Raw genomic sequence first — 23,053 nt, 5'->3', positions numbered from 1 at the left:
AACGTGCAGATTATAAAATAGTGAAAGTAACAAGAGACTAAGTTTTAACAAAACGCCAGAAGATTCACGCGTGGATGCACCACACACTGCAGTGAGAAGTTCTGAGCAGCCAGGCACATACGATGGGGGGGCGGGGGAGAGCATTCCTTTGAAGTGTTTGAAGTCGGCTGCAAGCAAACCAGCATGAGTGCAGAGAGAGGTAAATGGTATGCGATGTGCACGCGTCCGCACACATGAACTGTAGCAATCCGCCTTTGGGTGCATTTTTGAGAGAGCCCTTACTTAAGTTCAGCGAGACCTAAAAATGATCCTAATTTTGATTAAAGAGAGTACAATTTGAACTCTATGCATAGGTTTCATGGTATATGTTCAGATCAAACATTGCCTGGTATTACAATTGTATATTCAATAATGTGCTGCTTTGTTGAAGTAATGCAATATTTCCAATTTAATGAGATGCAGGAAAAAAATCTATTGGAAAAGCTGATGCCAGCTGTCATACTGACAGGCGTTTGAGACCACTGTCATAACCAATCCCAGGTGCATGGAACTGTTTGCCAAGGTCACCTCTAGTTGGAAGAAAATCCCCACACTAGGTTGTTGGGTGACTCGTGTCTGTTTTTTAATCTTTTAAGAGCGAGCATGCTCGATGAAACAGTACTTGGGCACAGAGCAAGTTCAGGACTTTGGACATACCCTTTCCAGTCAACCAGGTAAAACAACCGACCTCTCCTGCGCCTAGAATCAAGGATAGCTTAGACCTCAAACTCCTCTGTTATATTCTCACTTCTTGAAGTTTCCCTTTTAATTCTTCCCTGTATATATTTCCCTTTTAATAGAACCTTTGTCTCATGCTGCACATGCACACCATTCAGGCAGTTCCATTTAGAATTGTTATGATCTAAAATGTTATACTGAATCTGGGAGTTTGGATGATTGGAAGTACTGTGCTGCAGCTGAATAAAACTTGGACTTACAATATACCTTTGGATTCAGCTTTATATATTACAAAATTGGCGACGAGGGTGACCAGTACCTACTACTTCTACATTTGCAGCACAGGAGTGGTACAAAACTGGAAATTGGGAAGTTTGTGGAGTATTTGCTGTTGTTTACCCATTTCCAGAAGCTTTGGATTGTGGATTTACTTTTCAAGCACTTGGATTTGCCTTCAAAAACTATCGTTTTGGAGTGTGACCTGTGTACCAAGAATACAAGGAAAAATCCGTTTCTACATCTATTTCACTGGAACTACGTAAGGTCTTATGAACTGTTAACAATCTTGAGTGACAACCGCCATCACCGTTTCTTCTGCCATTGCATTACGTGAAAATTGCTTAGACCTTGAAAACTACGACCTTTGTAAGTGTTTCCCTGAATTTTTGTACAATTTTAAACAAATACATCGCGTCGCGTTTACCTTTGAAAGCGGCACGCGAGTAAGTATTTGTTTTCCTGTTCGTGCACTGCTACCGTGCTGTACCCATGGAAACGAAGCAACAAAGCTCGTAGCGTAATGCGTGCAGTATCCATAGAAACGAAGAAACAAAACGCATGACGTAATGCGCAACGTCTACGCGGCGGCCATATTTGTTTACATTTTGACGAACGCTGCAACGAAGCTGAGCGCGTCTGCCTGAAAGGATTTGCAACTCATTTGGAAAGTCATTATTTCACCACGCGGTTCACTTAACGTATTTGTAACGCGTATTACAACTGTTGAACAACGAAGGCATTACAGTTGAAGGTACTTTTTTGACTGGTTTCGAGGAAATTACTTCACAGTGAAACAATACTCTGATACAAATTTCATTGGATATGCGCTGATGTACACAGCTGGTGTACTCATTGACTAACTTATCTTTTATATAACAGTTAGTGTTTTATTTTATTGTGTTTCATTTGTTTAGACTGGTTACATTTAATACTTAACATGCAGTTTGATCCCCCTTCAAAATTCTTACAAAGCAAAGGTGATCCTCCTATCCCATGGAACAGATGGAAGGAAGAGTTTATGACTTACCTAAAAGCTATTGATGGGGAAAGGATGGGGAATGAAAGGAAGAAAAATATTTTCTTACATTGCCTGGGATCTGAAGGGCAGGCCATTTTCAGAAATTTACCACCCATTCCTGGTGATAATGGGGTTTTTGATGAAGCTATGCTTCGTGTTGAAACACGTTTTAAACCCACCACTAGCCTAGCTTTAAATCGATATAAGTTTTATACCAGAACGCAAAAAGATAATGAATCGTTTGATGACTTTCTGACAGGTTTGAGAGCTTTAGTCATGCCATGTAATTTTGGTGATATGACAGATGAAATGCTTAGAGATAATATAATTGTGAATGTTAAATGTAAGAAAACACAAGAACAGTTGTGGATTGTAGGAAATCCAACGCTGTTGGAGTGTATTTCTACTGCTAAAGCTTTTGAGCAGTCTAACAAATGGATGAAAACGATAGAAGAGACAAACAGTAAGAGTGGTAAGAGTGACAAGTTAACTGAAGAAGTATGTGCTATGAACAATTTTGGAAGAAGTCCCCAAAATCATAAGTTTGGACCACGTAACCGCATTATTTGTTTTAGATGTGGGAGTTACAATCATGTTGCTACGTTCAAATTTTGTCCTGCTTTGGGCAAGGAGTGCAACAAATGTGGAAAAATAGGTCATTTTTCCAACTCTTGTAGAGAAGACAAAAAGAAGGGTGGGGATAAAGGAAATTATTTTAAGAAAAAGGAAGTTTCTTGTGTGAGAGATGAAACAGACTATGATTCAAGTCTGGTTAGATATGAACATGCTGTGTCTGATGAATCAAACAGAGTAAGTGGGATGATTGTGTCCATTATTAGCATAAGTTTACTTGAGGAGGATTATTTGGAGTCCCCAAAATGTGTTGTTAGGTTTAAAGGAGTAGAGTTAGAGTTGATGGCTGATTCTGGGTCTCCCTGGACTATCATAACTGAAAAGTATTTTGATGAGAAGTACAGGAACATAATTTCTAAAGGTGAATTGTGTCCTCCTGACATAATGGCAAAAGGTTTCAATGAATCAAGCATTGATTTTATAGGATACATTGCATCTATGATTTATTTTAAAGATCAATCTGCATATATTAAACTGTATGTGGCTGTGAAGGGAGTGAATGTGTTGGGGTGGCGGGATCAATTCAGACTTCACATTACATTGAATCCACGCAACAAAGATCCTGTCATGGTGTCTTATGATGGTGATATGTCTGAGGATAAAGTCAGATCTGTTGAAGAAAGTAACGTTTGGAAGACTCTTTCTGACGAATTTCCTAGTGTGTTTTCGGACAAATTGGGTAGATTAAGTGGGTTCACCCATGTTATCAAGCTTAAACAACGAGCTATCCCTGTGGTGCAAAAACTTAGGCCTGTGCCACTTAATGTCAGAGAAGAATTAAGTGATGCGTTGAATGACATGTTAAAGAATGATGTCATAGAAGAAATAGAGTCATCAGAGTGGGTTTCGCCAATGGTTTTGGCACGCAAACCTGATAAATCTTTGAGATTGTGCATAGATTTGAGGGCACTCAATGCCAACATAGTGGTAGACTGCCATCCTTTGCCAAATATCAACGAGGTAGTGAGTATGCTAGGAGGTGGTATGATATTTTCCACGTTAGATTTGAGATCGGCATATCATCAGGTGGTGTTAGCTGAGGAGTCACGCCATCTCACGGCTTTTATCACACCTCAGGGTTTGTTTCAGTTCAAACGGATGCCGTTCGGTTTGGCATCAGCTGCCTCCGTTTTTCAGAGGTCTATGTACCATATATTTAAGGACATGAGTGAGTACGTGAAGTGTTTCCAAGACGATATCTTGGTTTTCTCCAAAGATGACGAAATGCACATGGAGCATTTGAGGAATGTGTGCAAGATGCTAGATAAATTTGGTCTTACCATTAAGAGTAAGAAATGTAAGTTGTTTCAAAAAACCATAGAATATTTGGGACACACTATTTCTGGTAAGGGTGTTGCTCCTAAAAGATCCCTAGTGGATGCTATCTTAAAGGCTCCTGCACCAGATTGTAAGGATAAGTTGTTATCGTTCCTAGGACTGTGCGAATATTACAGTAAGTTTATTGCAAATTTTGCTACAAAGATGGAACCGTTAAGGGAGTTGACGAGGAAGGAGGTGGAATTTTTGTGGGGTTCAAAGCAGCAGGAAGCTTTCGAAAGTGTCAAACTCGACATGGTGTCAGCACCAACTTTAAGGCCATTTTGTTTGAATAAAATTTGCATTTTGACAGTGGATGCCAGTCTTTATGGTTTAGGTTGTGTGCTTTCTCAACGTTCTGGAAAGGAAGATTGGAATGTTGCGTTTGCGTCCAGATCATTGAATCAAACTGAGAGACGGTATGCGGTCATAGAGAAAGAATTGTTGGGATGTGTATGGGGTGTCGAGCATTTCCGTAATTACATTTGGGGTGCAAGATTCCTCATACGCACTGATCACAAGCCATTAGTGAGCATTTTATCACCTGGTGGAGGTTTAAATGCAACAGCTCGCATTGCAAGATTGATGTCACGTTTGCAAGAATATAGTTTCGACATTGAATATGTGCCGGGAAAGTTAAATGTTACTGCAGACTGTTTGTCTAGGTTGCCCTGTACTAGTTCTGAGATTGATGAAGATACAGAAGTAGTAACAAGCGTTTCTGAGATGTTTCCAGAAAAATACAAAGTCATATCGGAGGATATGTGGAAGAGAAGCATGGATGAGGATGATTTGCTGTGTAAGGTCAGAGACTATGTAAGGTTGGGATGGCCTTCCAAAGAATGTGTTCCTTCTGAGGTCACGCCCTTTTACAACGTTGCTGATGAGTTGGCCATTGAGGGAGATCTTTTGTTCAGAGCTGGTAAATGTATTCCACCTGTGGCTATCAGAAGTGTGATTTTACAAATGAGTCATGAGTGCCATATGGGAATGTCTTCTATGAAAAGACTTATTAGGTCCAATTTCTGGTGGCCAGGGGTTGATAGAGTAGTGGATAGATTTGTCAGAGAATGTCCCGAATGCATTGAAAGTGATAAATCGTGTAAGTGCGATCCAGCACCTTTAGTTCCCGTAAAGTGGCCAGATCATCCGTGGCAAAAGCTAGGAATTGACATAGCTGGCCCTTTCAACTTTTTACCACAAGAATGTAGATTTGCCATTGTTGCTGTAGATTATCACTCAAAGTGGCCAGAGGTCAAACTTGTGCCTCATCCAAATACTGAAAGTGTTATTCTGTTTTTAAAGGAGATCTTTTCCAGAGAAGGTTCTCCAGAGTGCATTGTATCCGATAATGGGGTACAGTTCAAGTCTTCTCTCATGTTGGAGTTCTTGAGTACGTATGGCATCAAGCACTGTACTACAGCCCTCTATGAACCACAAGGTAATGGTCTGGTGGAGAGGTATAATAGAGTCCTCAAGGAAGATCTGGTTTGGGCTCGCAAATCAGGAGGTCTGTGGAAAGATAAGTTGAGAGAAAAATTATGGTTATACCGTATTACACCTCATGCCACTACTGAAGTCTCTCCTTTCCGTTTGCTGAAAGGTAGAGACCCTGTTTCAGGATTATGTCCTTGGTGGTTTAAGAAAAGTAGTAGTCAACAAATGACTGATGTGAACATTAAGGATGTGGCTAAAAAAGTGGAGCTCAAACAAGACAAGTACAAATGTAATTATGATTCCAGGATGAAAGTTAGACAACCAGCGTTCATGGTTGGTGATGTTGTCAGGATTCGTAAACCAGGGTTTGTTGCCAAAGGAGAGAACAAATTTGGTAAGCCAATGAAAGTTATGCGTGTCTATCATAATAGCGTTGTTACTCAGGATGGAAAAAGATGGAATGTCAGAAGAGTTTCCAAATGTGTACCATAGTTAATATTGGTTGATTCTTTATATATGCTTCTCAATGCTTGAATGCGTTTCCTTTTCTTTAAGGGGGGAAATGTGTTATATTCTCACTTCTTGAAGTTTCCCTTTTAATTCTTCCCTGTATATATTTCCCTTTTAATAGAACCTTTGTCTCATGCTGCACATGCACACCATTCAGGCAGTTCCATTTAGAATTGTTATGATCTAAAATGTTATACTGAATCTGGGAGTTTGGATGATTGGAAGTACTGTGCTGCAGCTGAATAAAACTTGGACTTACAATATACCTTTGGATTCAGCTTTATATATTACATCCTCCTGACCATCTACCATCACAGGGGCGGGAGGGGGCAAAACCTGATCAGAGGGAACAAAGGGCTTCAACAACGATGTGTGGAAAACAGGGTGGATCTTGAAATCCGATGGCAATAAGAGCTTCATCTCCACAGGATTAATCACCTGTACTATAGGGAAAGGACCTACATACCGGGGCTGTAACTTTCGTGACCCCTGCAATCGTAGATTACGTGAAACCAACCATACTCGATCGCCCACCTGGTAACCAGGGGCCGGGGCCCTATGACGATCGGCCTGTAGCTTCATAGTAGCCTTGGCTTCTTGCAACCTAGCCCTTGCCACTTCCCAGATGCCACTCAATCGCTTACACACTTCATCAATGGCTGGCATGTGCCCAGTGGGTTGTATAGCTAATGCTCTAGGATGGTATCCCATAGAACAATAAAACGGTGTCATTCCCAGGGCAGTGTGTACACTATTGTTATAGGCGAATTCAGCTATGGGTAAAGCCGTCACCCAATCGCACGACAGGGACGTAATCAAGCACCTCAAGTCCATGGTCTGGTTGGTACGCTCCGTCTGCCCATCTGACTGTGAATGATACGCAGATGACAAGCGTATGTCCATTTTGAGCACCAAACAGAGTTCCGTCCAGAAATGGGACACGAATTGCGCCCCCCCTATCAGATATTACCACGGACGGTAAGCCATGTAACCTTACAACCGAGGTCATGAACTCCAAAGCCATCTCCTTTGCTGTTGGGATCTTAATGAGTGGTATGAAATGCGCCATCTTAGTAAACGAATCCACCACCACGAAAATGGCGGTGAATCCGGACACGGATGGAAGGTCAGTGACGAAATCCATACTGACAGTATGCCACGGGGAAGGAGGGACCTCCAACGGCTGCAAAAGACCAGAGGGCTTCCTGTGAGAGGGCTTGTTGATGGCACATATAGGACAAGCGGTCACATACGTCACACATATTGTGGAGAAGTGTGGCTCACTGGTTAGAGGAGGCAGACCCTGATGCAGAGGTCAGTCCCGGGACCAGGGTTCAATTCCCGACGCGGCAGGGTCTTGAGCTCAAAATGTCCACGGACTTGATAATTCTCGCCTCGGTGCCTACTCGAATCATGGGTTCACACTCTGCAACTCTGGGCAATAGCTTGCTTAATCTCCACTACGGCCCTACCGCGATGGGATGCCTGGTCTTCACCTTGGGGATGCCCAGTAGGGGTTATCTCGCAGGGAAAGCCAGGACGGGTTCCCAAAGCAAGCGCTAAGAGACCTGTCGGTGATTTGGCGCTATATAAATCGAAATTAACATAACATAACATAACATACCTTTGAAAATCCTGTGTCATGGTCTCCCACCAAAACCATCTCAAACATAACTCCTTCGTCTTACCCATCCCAGGATGTGCAACCAAAGCGGAGGAGTGACACCATTCCACAACCTTCCCTCTCAAATCGGGTGGAATAAATAGCCTATCCTCATGATATAACAACCCATCCTGGGAAACCACCTGAGGCAGCTGTAACCATGGAGCCAGATCCATCCGGCGTAAAAGATCACGCTAGAGGTGAACTCATCCACTGAAACCGCTCCAACAATCTTCTCAATGTCAATCATAGGTCTATTCTCAACAATCGAGTCATGGGTGCCACAATATCAGAAAAATGAGCTATAAAACGCCGATAGAAATTGGCGAACCCTAAAAGCACCTGTATGTGCTTAACAGTGGATGGCACAGGCCAGGTCACAATCGCCTCTATCTTTTTTGGGTCCATTCGAATCCCTTTTGCTGAAATCAGGAACCCCAAAAACTCCACCTCTACAGCATCAAACTGGCACTTTTCGAGCTTGGCATATAGCCGGTGTTCTCGCAATTTCTGCAGCACTTGAATCACATGCTTGTGATGGTCAACACCTGTCTAAGAATAAATAAGGATGTCATCCAAGTAAACAATGACCGTCCTATCCAGATACTCGCTCAAAACCTCATTGATAAAGTACTGGAACGCCGCCGGCACATTGCAGAGGCCAAACGGCATCACACAGTACTCAACCAGGCCATCTTTAGTTTTAAAAGCCGTCTTCCACTCATCCCCAGGCCGAACATGTATCAGATGATAAGCTCCACGCAAGTCCAACTTAGTAAACACCGTGGCCTTGCGGAGCTGGTCCAGCAACACGGGGATGAGCGGAAGAGGGTACCTGTTCTTCACCGTAGCCTTATTTAAGGTCCGGTAATCAACACAAGCACTCAGCGTCCCCTCCTTCTTCGGTATGAAGAAGATTGCTGAAGACACAGGCGAGGAGGAGGGACGGATAAACCCCAATTTCAGCATCTCATCCAGATAGTCCTTGAGATGTTTTTCCTCGGGTTCAGACAATGCGTAAATATGACTACATGGCAAAGGAACACCGCCATCAGATCGATCCTGCAATCAAAAGACCGATGCGGTGGTAGGCTCTGGGCGCAACCCTTGTCAAAAACATCCTTATAGGCTGAATACCGCAACGGAACCTCACCTCCCTCCATTGCCGCGCAGGACAACGAAGGGACCTTATCACTGGCTTCGCTATAGCAGGGGCCCAAACAATAATGGGAATCCAGTGTTACCAAACGCTGCACCCAATCGATCCTGGGATTGTGTTCCTGGAGCCAAGGAACCCCTAATACTAGTCCTAAAGAAGGCGCATCAATTAAATCAAAAACCACCTGCTCCGAGTGACCATTCTCACATAACAACCGCAAAGGCATGGTTTGTCGAGTGATACAGCCTGATGACAATTCTGTCCCGTCTATAGCTCTTACTGGCTCTGGTTGCTTTTTGTATTGACAGGGAACACCCAACTTCTCCGCGAGTGATGTATCAATAAAATTACCAGTGGCACCAGAATCCAATAGCACCGACACCGGTACTCGTCTATGTACTGCCAACAACAGATAGGCTGAAATGACAAAATGTCTGGGCGCCAAGTCCACTGCCCCTAATACCTCGTACTGACCCCTTAACTGCTCAGAGAGTCGGGGGCCTCCTACCTGTACGTATGCCACCTTCTTACCATACCCAACTCCTGAAGGTTTAACAGGACATTCCCTTGCAAAATGGCCTCCCTGTCCACAGTACAAACATAGATTCTTATCTCTTCGTCTTACACCCCCTATCTCCATTGGTTCCGGTGGTGACTTCTGTTCTCCAACGGGCTGTCTAACTTCTGACTTCGTAAAGCTTCCCCGGTAGACCTGAAAACGCACACGATCCCCACGTCGCTCTGAAAGCCTATGATTCAGTTTCACAACCAGGTCTATGAATGCGGCACACTCCTCTGGTGGATCCACCACTTGTGACACCACATCCTTAAGTTCTTCACTAAGACCCTGGTAAAACAAAGAGGTCCGCTTTTCCGCCGGCCAGTGAGTCTCAGAAACCAACCGGTTAAAAGTAGCTATATACGTTAGGAGATCCTGCCTGCCCTGCCGTAACTTCAACAACTCCGAATCGCTTGCTTGCATGAACGCATGCTTAGCAAACAACCCCCGCATCAACTCCTTGAAGGCCTCCTAATCACGCAATACCTGATCCCTGCCTTCCACCAAGGGAATAGCCCACTGAGCAGCAGTACCAGCCAAATAGGAGAGAGTGAAAGCTACTTTCGCAGAGTCATAAGGAAAGGCACCAGGCCTGCACATGAAATGCAACTGGCACTGGTTCATGAACATCCCGAACTTCGCACTGTCCCCATAAAACCTCTCAGGCGGAGCCAAGGGAACAGGAACGGGAGATGTCACAGTGTTCTGTCCCGCCCCTCCATACTGAAACGTTGCAGGCTGTATAATAGGAGCCTGGCCCCTTGGTTGTATTTGTTCTCGAGCCCTCACAGCTCCCAATTCCTGTCTCAGCCCTACGTTCTCCTGCCGTAAGTCATGCACCTGGGCCTGTAAGGCTGCCAGGGCACCCATTACATCCAGCATGGTAGGGGCATCAACCCCCCCCCTGCCATATGTCCTGTATCAGGATCCATACCCGTCCAGGCAGTGTATTGTAACGCGGGCTTGTTATTCTGTTAGGCTCCCACACGGCCCACACACTGCAGGAACGAGGTATGTCCCAATCCACTTCCCCGACTCACTGGCCACTCACTCGATGTAACCAATGAGTAAGCCAATGACCCAGAAAAGGGGGTGGAATATGTAGAGACACCAAGCCTTCCACCCCTGTAGAGCGTAGTATAAACAACTCCCTCCTCCTCGCATCCGCACCTGCATAAACAGGGAAACAAAACACCTCACAATAATAACGCAGTCCCCAAATCTTCTTTATCATCGATGATCATATCCAGCCAACAATATCACATGCACTTACCAATGACAAATGCAGGTTTTGCTTCGAGGGGGCGTCAGTCCAGGAAACAAACAAGTCCAAGATAACGTCTCTTGGGTAAGTAAAAAACGGGACTGATCCTAGGGAGTATGACTCGGGCTCTTAGTTGTTTACAGAGTAAAAAACATGTCTGGGTAATAGACATGAACAAAAAACCCCTGCGAATGTAGACACACTTCTGGGAAATCGCTAAATCGTAACAGAAACTAACACCGTCCCAAGGGTAACAGAGTGTATTCTCCGGGCTGGGACTACACACGCTGAATGACCGCAAACGTCATTCCTGCCTAACAACAATATGGAGCGGTTACTGTAGGGCGTCTGTATAGCGCTAGACAGCGCATGAATCAATACCACTTCACCGCGCCCCGGTTGGGAAGTAAACAGGAGCCCCTGCAAGCCCGCAACACGGGAATTAAGGTGAAATGGACCAACTTTGAAATACAAAACAAAAAAGGGACAGGAATACTAAAACTGACTAACTCACTGCAAAAACGGGAGAAACACGAAGGAAAAGGGAAGGAACAAAATTCGGTAATGGAAACTCAGGAACAAACTACAAGGGGGGACAAAAAAGGGACACACCAATAGTTCTCACGAGCCCGTGAGAACCAGCAAATGTGAAACAGGATACACAGGAACCAGGATACCAGGAACCCACAGGTTGGCAATAACAAGCACCAACACTATGGTAGGACTAACCTTTATGTGAAACAGGCGGGTCATGTGACAGCAAAACATGATCATCGAAAGAGGACTGGGGACCGAATCCTAACACCCATCTTCATACTTACCAGGTGGTGTTTCCTTAGGAGTCTGCTCGACCATAAACTGTGATTTTTCCTTCTGTACATGAATTGGTGATAGAACAGGCTTGATGATAACTGGTTCACCTGATAAAGAGAAAGTAGAAATAACTGGCCCTGTGAAAAAAGAATTCAATATATTGATACTGAGAACGGCTGCTAATTCTATTATTATGCATATTACCCACTATTTCTCTTCCCTATTGTACTACTTGTGAGTTCTCGTAAGAACTGAGAAGGGCATTTCTCTTTGTTTAATACTCTATGTAATCGGCCCCTCCTTTCACTGAAATTATAGGGATAAGAAACATCTAATTTCCGGTTTCTAAAACACCTCATTACCTGTTTCTTATCAGTCAGTGACTAATGTTGTTCCTATCAAAGAGAATTCTGTTTTTAAGTAGAGGCCTCTGCGGGCCGGGTGATGTAGGAGATGTAGGATAACTTACATATATTCTCGGGAAGGCTGTAGAACAACGTTTGGATTATTTTTTCTTAGTTACATTTATGGTTTATGTCATGTTATATTTCAACCTTTGTTAGAATTCTAGGGTCAGATGTAGGAAGGCTAATACCGGTCGGTAACGGCCGAAATTACCGAATTTCGGCCGTTACCGACCGGTATTAGGCATTTGAGATGTAGGGGCCTAATTTAAGGATTCTGTAATTTACCGAATCGGTAATTTAAGGAGTCAGTAAATTACCGAATTCTTAAATACCGATTCAGTAAATTACCGAATCCTTAATGTAGGAAGCACTCAAGTGAGTGCTTTTCACTTGTAAGGATTCCTTATTTACCACCAACTACAAGTTGGTGGATAAAAACGAAAACCGTTAAAAAAGCAATTTTGTGCTTTTTTAACAGTGCCAAGTGGCAGACATACATGCCCTTAGGGCATGTATGTGTACCACATGTGCACCCATGCACTATTCAGGGGTGCAACAGGGTGTCGATGTGGCACCCTTGTAGGTCTACCCCTCTTACCGATTCAGTATTTAACGATTTGGTAATTCCCATTCATTCCTATGGGCCTCCAGGCCCATAGGAATGAATGGGGAATACCAAATCGGTAAATACCGAATCAGTATTAACCGAATTTTACCGATTCAGTAAAAATTACCGAATGAATACCTACATACCATTTACCCATTCTAAAATACCGAATTGGTAAAATTCTGTATTTTAGAATCAGTAAATGGTATTTACCTACATCTGGCCCATAGTCTTGACTCAAGATAGAAACACTGAGTGTGCCTATAGAACAGCCTGTAAGTCAGGTTTGTTGATCTGAAGAGGTACAGAGGAGGCAGACTTTCTTCAGTTATGTATGTCCAGGCACCTCAGCATTTGGTACTGGATATTTGCTGGGCATATCCGCTATGATGCCAGGATTTGTGGCCTGGGCCAACGGACGGTACTTTACCTTTGACAGATCCGTCGGTAAACCATGATACAACGAAAAGATGCAATAACTATGAGCTATTAGAACAAAAGTTTCTTTTGATGGAGAGCATGTGTGCCTTCAAAAGCCGTGTTTACTTACAGGTTGAATTAATGTTGATGTCTTTGCTTCCAGAGTTCTGATGGTCGATGAAGCAGCCCTCTTCCTCGTCCTCGTCTTTAATGATGAAGGAAACAATTGGTGGGATAACATTTTGCTCTGCTGAACGAAAAAATGCCAACTGTTGAATCATTTTATCTCACTTGTAAGTTATTTTGGTGATTAGCGTTTCTCGAGAAAAATGCGATTAATGAACATGAATAAACACATGCTTAAGTGGTTCGCAGATATGCAACCAATCATCTAATGGGCAGATTAACCCTTAGTTTTAGCACCACAAACCGACGATTAAAACCTGAGCTTGTTCGCTGAAAAGAAATTGGAATTCTCCTCAGTTTACCTGTTTCAATGGACCCCAAAACAACCCTCTGCCAGATGTAGAATATGATGCAGCAACAAATGATGGACGGAATGCTGAGTGAATCAAACATTCAACACCAGCCAAGCGATCTGGGTTTAACAGAGCGGGGCAGAGGGCACCAGGAACAAAGCGGAGCATCGGACCCCTCTGCACCTACAGCCGCAGCAGAGGAATGAGAGCGGGGCAGCGGGCACCAGGACGAAAGCGGGAGAAGCACCGGACACTGTGGTCCCGACGGCAGCAAAGGCAGCACCGGGTCACGGCGACGCACCCCCCCGTCCCCCGCACACCGCAGCAGAGGAGCACGAGCGGTCTGGAGAGCCGGGAGGGACGTTGGTTACAGGTGCTGGCTCACACGGCGGGGGTCACAAGATCTCGAAGCGGAGCCGGGAGAGCTAACACAGCTCACAGTCAAAAAGAGCAAGTTAGGATCGGTAGGGGCGGCGGAACACCGAAGTCTGCCCCCAGTGACATCGGTATACTGCTGGGATGCCTTTTTATAACCAGTCACATACACCTACGAAGGGGAAGGAAGCCAATCATGGATTTTTGTAATGCTTCTGTATATCTCTGCTGGCAAGATTGACTGAATCACAAAAACTCAGGTATTTACTTCTCCCACCCACCGGCTCTCTTTTTGAAAAGCCTAACTCACTTGAAAAATTCTATTCCTTTGTACAAAATGGCTGGGGCCATAAAACTGTAACAATAAATCCCCCCATACCTTCTGTCTTCCACGTGCCCCTTCAGCTCAACTCCCCCACATAGAGATAAGATTCCTCCCAGCTAGACTTGAGCTCTGGTTGCTTGAACAGAAAGTGGAATCTCTTCCCCTGTGCTCAGAGCAATAGCAGCAAAAAGAGGACTATTCTCTCTTTCTCCCAGCCTGCTTAGCAACAAACAAAGGACTACTAGCCTGATCTGAACTATTTGGCGGCCATTTTAGTCTAGTCTCTAGTTTCTATGGGATTATAGTATTTTAGACTAGTAGAACAGAATGCCGGCCTATGCCTGTATTATTATACTCTCACTATAGTTTTATTATTTGTTTAGACCTGATTACTACCTCATATATGAAAGAATGCCTACCTATTACTATATTTTTGCAATATTGCTCTCTTAGCCTTTTCTGAATGTATGTACTACACAGACTGCTGCCTCATATAGGAAAGAGTGTTTGCCATCACTGCATTAGTACGCTCTAGCTCTACTCTAAACATTTGTATTGCTCAGATTACTACCTTATATAGGTCAGAGTGTTTACACATCATTGTAGTACTACACCGATATCGGTATTTTGAACACCTGTATGCACAGATTATTACCTCGTATATTAGGAGTCCTCACTAGTGCCACTTTCACTTGTATTCTGAACATTTGTAAATGCACAGATTGCTACCTCACACTATTTGAACTGACAACCAGTGTCACCCTCGATTTTTGAATTTTGAGTCTTGTAAATTGTGTATCTGGATCCTTCCTCCATATTCTATCAATATTATCAACTATAGTATAGTGCACTCACCCATTGTACCCTACCCTTATATATTATCAGTATTATGCCTATTCTGACACCTTGTACCTTACAATTTACCGTATGTATTTGCCCTACTGCTCACTCTCATATCCTGGATAGGCTGGCTGAATACTAGTGTCACTTTGTTTTATAACATCTTGCTTGCTGTAACTTATTATTGTGTTTCCTACTGTATGCACCTGTTTTTCTGCAAACATGTCTTTCTGCACATTGGTACCACTATAGTCCACTACTGCATCCTCCCATACCCACCTAATCCTGCAACGCAACATGGACCCCATCGGCAAACATACATACAAAATCATCTACCCACCATCACTCACCAAAAAAGCCGCCAAACGCTTTAAACACAACTTCCTTAGGTCACACTCGGAAAAGCCCTTTGCTGACACCTACTTCTCACCGGTTAATGGATCCCTGAACACCGATATCATCTTCCACACCACACGCAGAGCTCAATGGAGAAAAGCGTTCTTCACCCTACTCACCGTCTCCTCGACTAGAAAATCCGCACACAGCCAAACTCTCTCCATCTCCCCATCCCTGGTCTTTCCAGGCAGAGCCACCATCACTATTTACAATACCGGGATTGTCCTATTACAATCCACAGACAAGAACCTGGAACTGCTAGACAACATGTTCCCCACCTTCAAAGAACACCTCTCCAAGTCATGGACAAACACGCATATCTCCCCCAATCCCACCAACCATGACCTCTCAGCTGCATACTTTTCAATCAGGGACACACCTACCACCCCTGACCTCCCATCCCCTACCCACAACCTCACTATCCCAACTCTGCACCCCATCACAGACATAGATCGCTCCCCCTCATACACCGCCCTTTCCCCCGCCCCCTCCACCAACCTGCGGACCTCCACACATACCCTCAACACACCTATCACACCTACAGCGGGCATTAACACCTCGCTCGGCGCTGACAGCAGTCTCCACACATAACACTCCCAACTTAGTCCAGCACCAGAATAACACGCATTCCGACAATTCCCCCCCTCTATCCCCCCCCATTCTCAGTCCTCATTACCCTCCAATCAACTGCGCAGAACGTACTCCCTCTCCTAATTTAACGCCCCCTCCCCTCAACAGGACCATCTCCACTCCCACTCCCCCTCCTACTCTCAGCCCCTACTATCCTCCTTCCAACACGGCTACCAGTCTCCCAGCCTACACGTTGTCCCCCCCCGCCTACCGCCAATGCCCCCACCCATAACACCAATTTCCTCCCTACCCCATCCACTCCCCTCCCGTCCAGAACTTCTCGCCTCCCTAACCCCATCCCGCGCTCCAACACAACGCAGACCTCCCCGAACACCAGCCATCCCTCCCGCTTGCACACGAATTCCCTGGCCAGCCAATCACCCCTGACTGCCACTCCCACCCCCACCACCTACCCTACGATGGAATACATCACGGCCACCCTCACTCAGATCAAAGAAGACATTCAGGTCATCAAAGAACTACTCTCCACACGCCCCATACACCGCCCACCCACCTCCACCCCCCCTCCCAACCTGTCTCCTACCCCGCCGGCGGACCCCCACCCTCACCACGCCCCACACCAGGCGTCAATCCCTGCTCATAGGCGCAGCAACTCCCGTAGTCCCCAACATCGCCCCCTGCAACGCCTCACACATCCACACCTCCCCGCCAAATGTGTCCCCCACCTCTCAGACTAACTCTCGCACTCAGCTATGCCCCAATCTGACATCAATCCCAGCTCTTAATCGCAACAACCGCCCTCGCCGCACCCACAACTCTTCTTCTGACCTCGACACACTCACCCTTCTCCGCTCCTATGAACCAGCCCCCCAAACTCACACAAGCACCCCACACCGCAACATTCCCACGATACACCCAAATCCCCTTAGACCACCCACACTAAACAGCAGATCCTCCATCCCCAATAACCTTAGAAAAGTCCCTCTCTCGCTAGAACAATCTAACACCCTCTACACACCCCGTCTCAAATGCGCTCTTTTCAACTGCAGATCGGCGACAAAACACTCAGCAGCCATTGCTGAACTCCTCTTATCGCAGGACCTTGACCTAATCATCCTGACTGAAACGTGGCTAACTGAATCCTCGACACCCATAATGGACATTCTGGTTCCTCCCAACTTCCACATTATCAGGCTCGACAGAACAGGCCAAATAGGTGGCGGAATCGCATGCATATACAAGAACAACCTCTCTGTTCAGAAAGTCAATTCCACATCCCTACCATCCCCAACATCCTGTGAATACATCTGCCTCGACATTATTAGTGAGGGCAAACCGATATGCTCTCTGCACAGCATATACCACCCACCCAGGGACAACCTCACCTTCTCCCAACAAATCATGGATATGATCTCAACCAATTCCGGTCGCCAGCTCACCCAAATATACCTTGGTGACTTCAACCTCCGCTGGAATGATAGCAACGACGCGGTGGTAAACAGTCTTAAAAATTTCCTCGATGCCCTGAACCTCACCCAAATATGCAACAGTCCGACCCACGAGAAAGGCTCTACCATCGACCTGATCATCTCCAAGGAGCACTCTATCCAACTCGAATCCATCCAACCCTGTGACTGGTCAGATCACCACATTATCACATTCTTTATCAACGAAAAAGTCAAAGTCAATCCTGTGCAACTCTCCAAACCCAAGGTCTGGAAAAGAAACTCGAAAAAGCTCAACCCTGGCTCTCTGCCCCCTAACAGTTGCAATCTCCTACTCCCTCCTGCAGGCGCCTCGGACGTCCAAACTCTGACTGACCACTATCTCAACACTATGACTTCTATAATCAATGAGGCTGCACCTATGCAACTAAAAAGAGTCGCTACTAAAATCTCCAAACCGTGGTACGACGGGAGTCTCAACGAAGATAGAAGAGACATGCGAATGGCAGAACGGACCTGGAGATCAGCCCCCTCTGCAATGCACCTAAAAGAATTGAAGAAGAAGAGAAACGCCTACTTCAGGAAAATAAAACGCTCAAAATCGGACTTCTTCCGCCTCCAACTTAACCAAGCAAAGAACCGCCCGAGAAAACTGTTTGAGCTAATCAAATCGCAATCCAAAGAGCAACCACAACCACTCAACACTGGGCGTGTGGCACCCTCATGTGAAGACTTCGCTGCTTTCTTTATCCAAAAAACTGACAAAATAAAAAGCGATCTCCTCACTGACGCAAGCCTCTACTCCAAACCCAAATGCCCAGCACCCGTTGAACCAAAAAACAATGCGACATGGTCAACCTTTGACACATATTCGGAAGAAGAAATTGGCAAATTACTCAGCACCCTGAAACCATCCAATCACCTCACGGACCCCCTCCCTGCCTTCGCAGTAAAAGACTTTACCCCACTGATTCTCCCTCTCTGGACTAAAATCATCAACAGCTCTCTCCAACAAGGAAGCATACCTGACTCCCTCAAAGTTGGTCAGGTCACACCTCTACTAAAGAAACCAACAGCCGACCCCTCTGATCTCAACAACTACCGTCCCATCACCAATATCCCCACTCTCGCCAAACTGCTGGAAAAATGCGCCCAACTACAATTGACTAAACACATTGAGCAATTCGATCTCCTCAACCCTCACCAGTCAGGTTTCCGAGCAGGACACAGCACAGAAACTGCTATGACTCACATAATTGACGACGCACTTCAAATGCTAGACCAAAATGACACCTGCCTCCTCATCCTTCTTGATCTCTCCTCCGCATTCGACACCGTTAAACATGAGAATCTACTAGAACTACTAAACAAAAGAATGGGCTTATCTGGAACTGTCCTCAAATGGTTCACTTCCTTTCTCCGCAACAGGTCGCAGAAATTCAAGAGCAACAACCTGATGTCCACGCCAGTACCTGTAACGCTAGGCGTCCCCCAAGGATCCTCTCTATCCCCAACTTTGTTCAACCTAGTCATGGAACCTCTCACCACTCTGCTACAAGAATCCAATGTACACTTTCACATGTATGCCGATGACACCCAACTTTACCTCAAACTGCAATCACCCAATGACATCCTGCTCCTGAACTCAACGATCAGATGCACCCAATCCTGGCTTGCCGACAATCACCTCAAACTCAATGCCCTGAAAACAGAGTTCCTTCTGATCGCACCTCCAGCGAAGATATCCACCACTCAACATTGGCTTAAACTCCTAACCGCACTCAATGTCCAACCCACCATCGTGGAATCAGCAAAATCTTTAGGCATAACACTCGACACCAATCTCAACATGCAGCAACATATCAGCAAAGCAACAAAGGGAGCGAACTTCCAGATCAATACTCTGAGGAAACTTAAACCCTACCTCCCAGGGAAAGACTTCCAAACAGCGGTGCAAGCACTAGTCATCCCACGAATTGAATACGGCATCACCGCCCTCTGCGGACTCCCACTAACTACAACCGCACCACTAAAAGCATCTCTAAATGCTGCAGCGAGACTTATCACGGGGTCAAAAAAGCACTCCCACATTACCCCTGACTTGAAATCCCTGAATTGGTTGCCGTTTGAAGCCAGAATACATCTGAAAATCGCCTGCATGACACACAAGGCGGTACACCTAAACTCACCCGGCTACCTTGCTCAGAAACTGACAATCTCTGGGGGAATCAGAAACACGAGAGGCGCAAACAATCTTCTGCTGAAACCTCGAAGATTCCGGAAGGAGAAAACATACAAGCGCTCTTTCTCAGGAATGGCGCCTAGGATTTGAAACTCACTCCCTCCCGAAACCAGGCTTATCTCTTCCACTACACTCTTCAAAAAAGAAGTAAAAGCTATCCTCATGGCTAAATTCACCTGTACTACTATCTCGAACCCTATCAACACCCTGCAATGATCTGTATTACTTGCTTGACCCCTTATCTATTTGTACGAGCTGTCCTATCACCCACTTGATTGCTTTGCAGTCACCCAATTGTATTATTTGTACTGTATGATCTACTGATTTACTTATTTGACTTTGTTCCCTCATGTACCCTTCTGTACTGTGTGAACTATCGATCTACCTATTTGACTTTGTTCCCTCATGTACCCGTCTATGTAAAGCGCTCTGATATCTGCAAAGATCTTGTTCGCGCTATATAAAACTCTGAAAATAAAATAAATAAATAAAAAATAAAATAAATAAATAATCCATTGTTCTTTTGCTCACTTCCCCACCCCAGTTTGGACCCAGCCATATGAAAATCCGTCTTGACCCTGTGCCTCAAGGGAACAGTCCAACCCGAACTGCCAAGCAGGGTCCTCCCTGGATCGGAAACAAGCATACTGGGACTGGTTTCGGGGTACCACCCCTCATCAGTCAAACTAGCTTGAATCGAATGGCACAGTGAGCAGGGGACCCATGTCGGGGCATGTCCATCCCACTTAGGACGAAAGATGCAGCGGCAACAAATGATGGATGGAATACCGAATGAATCAAACATTCACCCCCAGTCTAGAGATCTGGGTTAAAACCATTTTTCTTTTGCTTATTTTGCGTAGCTGTAGAATAAAGGCATACACCAAGGCGCTTTATAGTAAATTACATTTGTCATGCAGTAATCAGAACCAAACCGTAGATTGTGGTATGGTATACTCACGTGTAGGTACAGTAAACACACAGTGCCTACAATTTTAATCTCCCTAACCTATAAATGAAAATAAAAAACTGCCACATTTTACTAGCCCGGTGAAATCCCTGGACCTCATACTTGTAACCAACACACTATGCTACTCTACGCCACGCCTACTATTGGCCCATTCCCATCTGTTTAAGACAACATACACAATAGTTAACATTCTTTCACAAACCAATGCCCCTGCTTCCAGAAGGAAACATTCCCTGGCTTTTTCAAACTAAGTATGTGATGATCTCACTCCATTCCTACCCGTTATGTCAATCCCTTCAACAATAGTGTGAAAAACCCTTTAGTTCATCATATCCACGTATACCCTCTTCACTCACTGCCTTGCACAATAAACCAGGACGTCGCCTACTATTCGAAATTTCAAAAGTAAAGTGAGAGCACTTCTGTGGAAAGGTGCTAAAATAACATTAACTTGTGCTATCAAGAGTGCAAAATCCTCATACTTTAACCACATCAGCGCGGCGCTGATTCCTGCGCTGTGCTGAACGTTCTAATGAGCCAACGGGCTCATGACGGAACGGTTCCGTCATGAGCACAGGCCAACCGACGCTCATGACGGAACTGTTCCGTCATGAGCATCAAAGGGGCTAAAAAATTCAGCACCCCACTTTAGACTTCGTATTCAGACGCACAGAACACTACCAGCAAGCTACTCTCTCTACTCACTCAATGGCTCCTCTCTAGTAGCTAAGAACTTTGCTACCTACTTTTCCAGTCACCATAATAGTCCTGCTTGCTTCATTTATTACTGCACCACCAACCCCTCCCCAGCCAATGATACAACCCCATGACACTTGAATCCCGCATATCTACACTCTCCCATATTGTAACAACTTCTCTCACTAAACTCATTAAACTGATAAAACCGTTCATGCACCAGCGGACCTTTCATTTGAATTTAATTTTTATTGTATATTCAACAGAAAATAAAGCAAAAGTTCCCAAAGTTAAACATTTATTTAAAAATTAAAGACTCGATAACAAATATTAACAGTCAGATGTGTAAAACACTGAACAGCTTTAGTCTATGTGGCAATATGATACGATATAAAATCGACGGTAAATTATACTGTCGGCGCAGATGCCAACCCAGAACAGACAAGCATTTGTAATGCAATAGGTCTCGCATTAGGAAAGTTTGAGCTATTGGTCTTGTAAATAATTTTTTTTTATTTATGTGTTGGTTTTGAAAATAGCTAAATTAATATCTGTCATTTACAATGCCAATAGTTATAACTTTGACAAATGTGACACCTATAACCTGGGGTTGCGCTGAGTGTTGCTGTGGTGCTGCTGAGGGATGCTGTGGTGGTGCTGAGTGATGCTGTGGTGGTGCTGAGTGATGCTGTGGTGGTGCCAAGTGGTGCTGTAGTGGTGCCGAGTGGTGCTGTGGTGGTGCTGAGTGATGCTGTGGTGGTGCTGAGTGGTGCTGTGGTGGTGCTGAGTGATAATGTGGTGGTGCCGAGTGGTGCTGTGGTGGTGCTAAGTGGTGCTGTGGTGGTGCTGAGTGGTGCTGTGGTGGTGCTGAGCGATAATGTGGTGGTGCTGAGTGATGCTGTGGTGGTGCTGAGTGATGCTGTGGTGGTGCTGAGTGATGCTGTGGTGGTGCCAAGTGGTGCTGTGGTGGTGCCAAGTGGTGCTGCTGAGTGATGCTGTGGTGGTGCTGAGTGGTGCTGTGGTGGTGCTGAGTGATAATGTGGTGGTGCCGAGTGGTGCTGTGGTGGTGCTGAGTGGTGCTGTGGTGGTGCTGAGTGATAATGTGGTGGTGCTGAGTGATGCTGGGGTAGCGCTGAGTGATGATGTGGTGATGCTGAGTGGTGCTGTGGTGGTGCTGAGTGATGCTGGGGTGGCGCTGAGTGATGCTGTGGTGGTGCTGAGTGGTGGTGTGGTGGTGCTGAGTGGTGCTGTGGTGGTGCTGAGTGGTGCTGGGTTGGGGCTGAGTGGTGCTGGGGTGCGCTGAGTGGTGCTGTGGTGGTGCTGTGGTGGTGCTGAGTATGCTGTGGTGGTGCTGAGTGATGCTGTGGTGGTGCTGAGTGATGCTGTGGTGGTGCTAAGTGATGCTGTGGTGGTGCTGAGTGGTGCTGCGGTGGTGCTGAGTGATGCTGTGGTGGTGCTGAGTGGTGCTGCGGTGGTGCTGAGTGATGCTGTGGTGGTGCTGTGGTGTTGCTGAGTGATAATGTGGTGGTGCTGAGTGATGCTGTAGTGGCGCTGAATGATGATGGGGTGGCGCTGAGTGATGCTGGGGTGGCGCTGAGTGATGGTGTGCTGGTGCTGAGTGATGCTGTGCTGGTGTTGTGGTGGTGCTGAGTGATGCTGTGGTGGTGCTGAGTGTGGCTTTGGTGGTGCTGAGTGAAGCTGTGCTGGTGCTGAGTGGTGCTGAGTGATAATGTGGTGGTGCTGAGTGATAATGTGGTGGTGCTGAGTGATAATGTGGTGCTGCAGAGTGGTGCTGTGGTGGTGCTGAGTGGTGCTGTTGTGGTGCTGAGTGGTGCTGTTGTGTTGCTGAGTGATAATGTGGTGGTGCTGAGTGATAATGTGGTGGTGCTGA

At 45.6% G+C, this 23,053-nt stretch overlaps 1 protein-coding gene across 1 annotated transcript in view; it reads right to left on the bottom strand.

Annotated features, from left to right (window-relative positions):
* LOC147708592 (uncharacterized) overlaps nt 1-23,053 on the bottom strand; it is a 122,700-nt gene that overhangs the window by 12,037 nt on the left and 87,610 nt on the right. Inside the window, exons 5-6 of the mRNA XM_086927265.1 lie at nt 12,934-13,053; nt 11,378-11,476 (exon numbers count right to left, since the gene is read on the bottom strand). Of these exons, the coding sequence (XP_086783391.1) occupies nt 11,378-11,476; nt 12,934-13,053 (219 nt within the window). The remainder of the gene's footprint in view (nt 1-11,377; nt 11,477-12,933; nt 13,054-23,053) is intronic.

This window comes from Lissotriton vulgaris, chromosome 6, assembly GCF_964263255.1.
Source record: "Lissotriton vulgaris chromosome 6, aLisVul1.2, whole genome shotgun sequence".
Lineage (NCBI taxonomy): Eukaryota > Metazoa > Chordata > Amphibia > Caudata > Salamandridae > Lissotriton > Lissotriton vulgaris.
The sequence above is the reverse complement of the archived record's forward strand: the minus strand, read 5'-3'. Positions and strand labels throughout refer to the sequence as shown.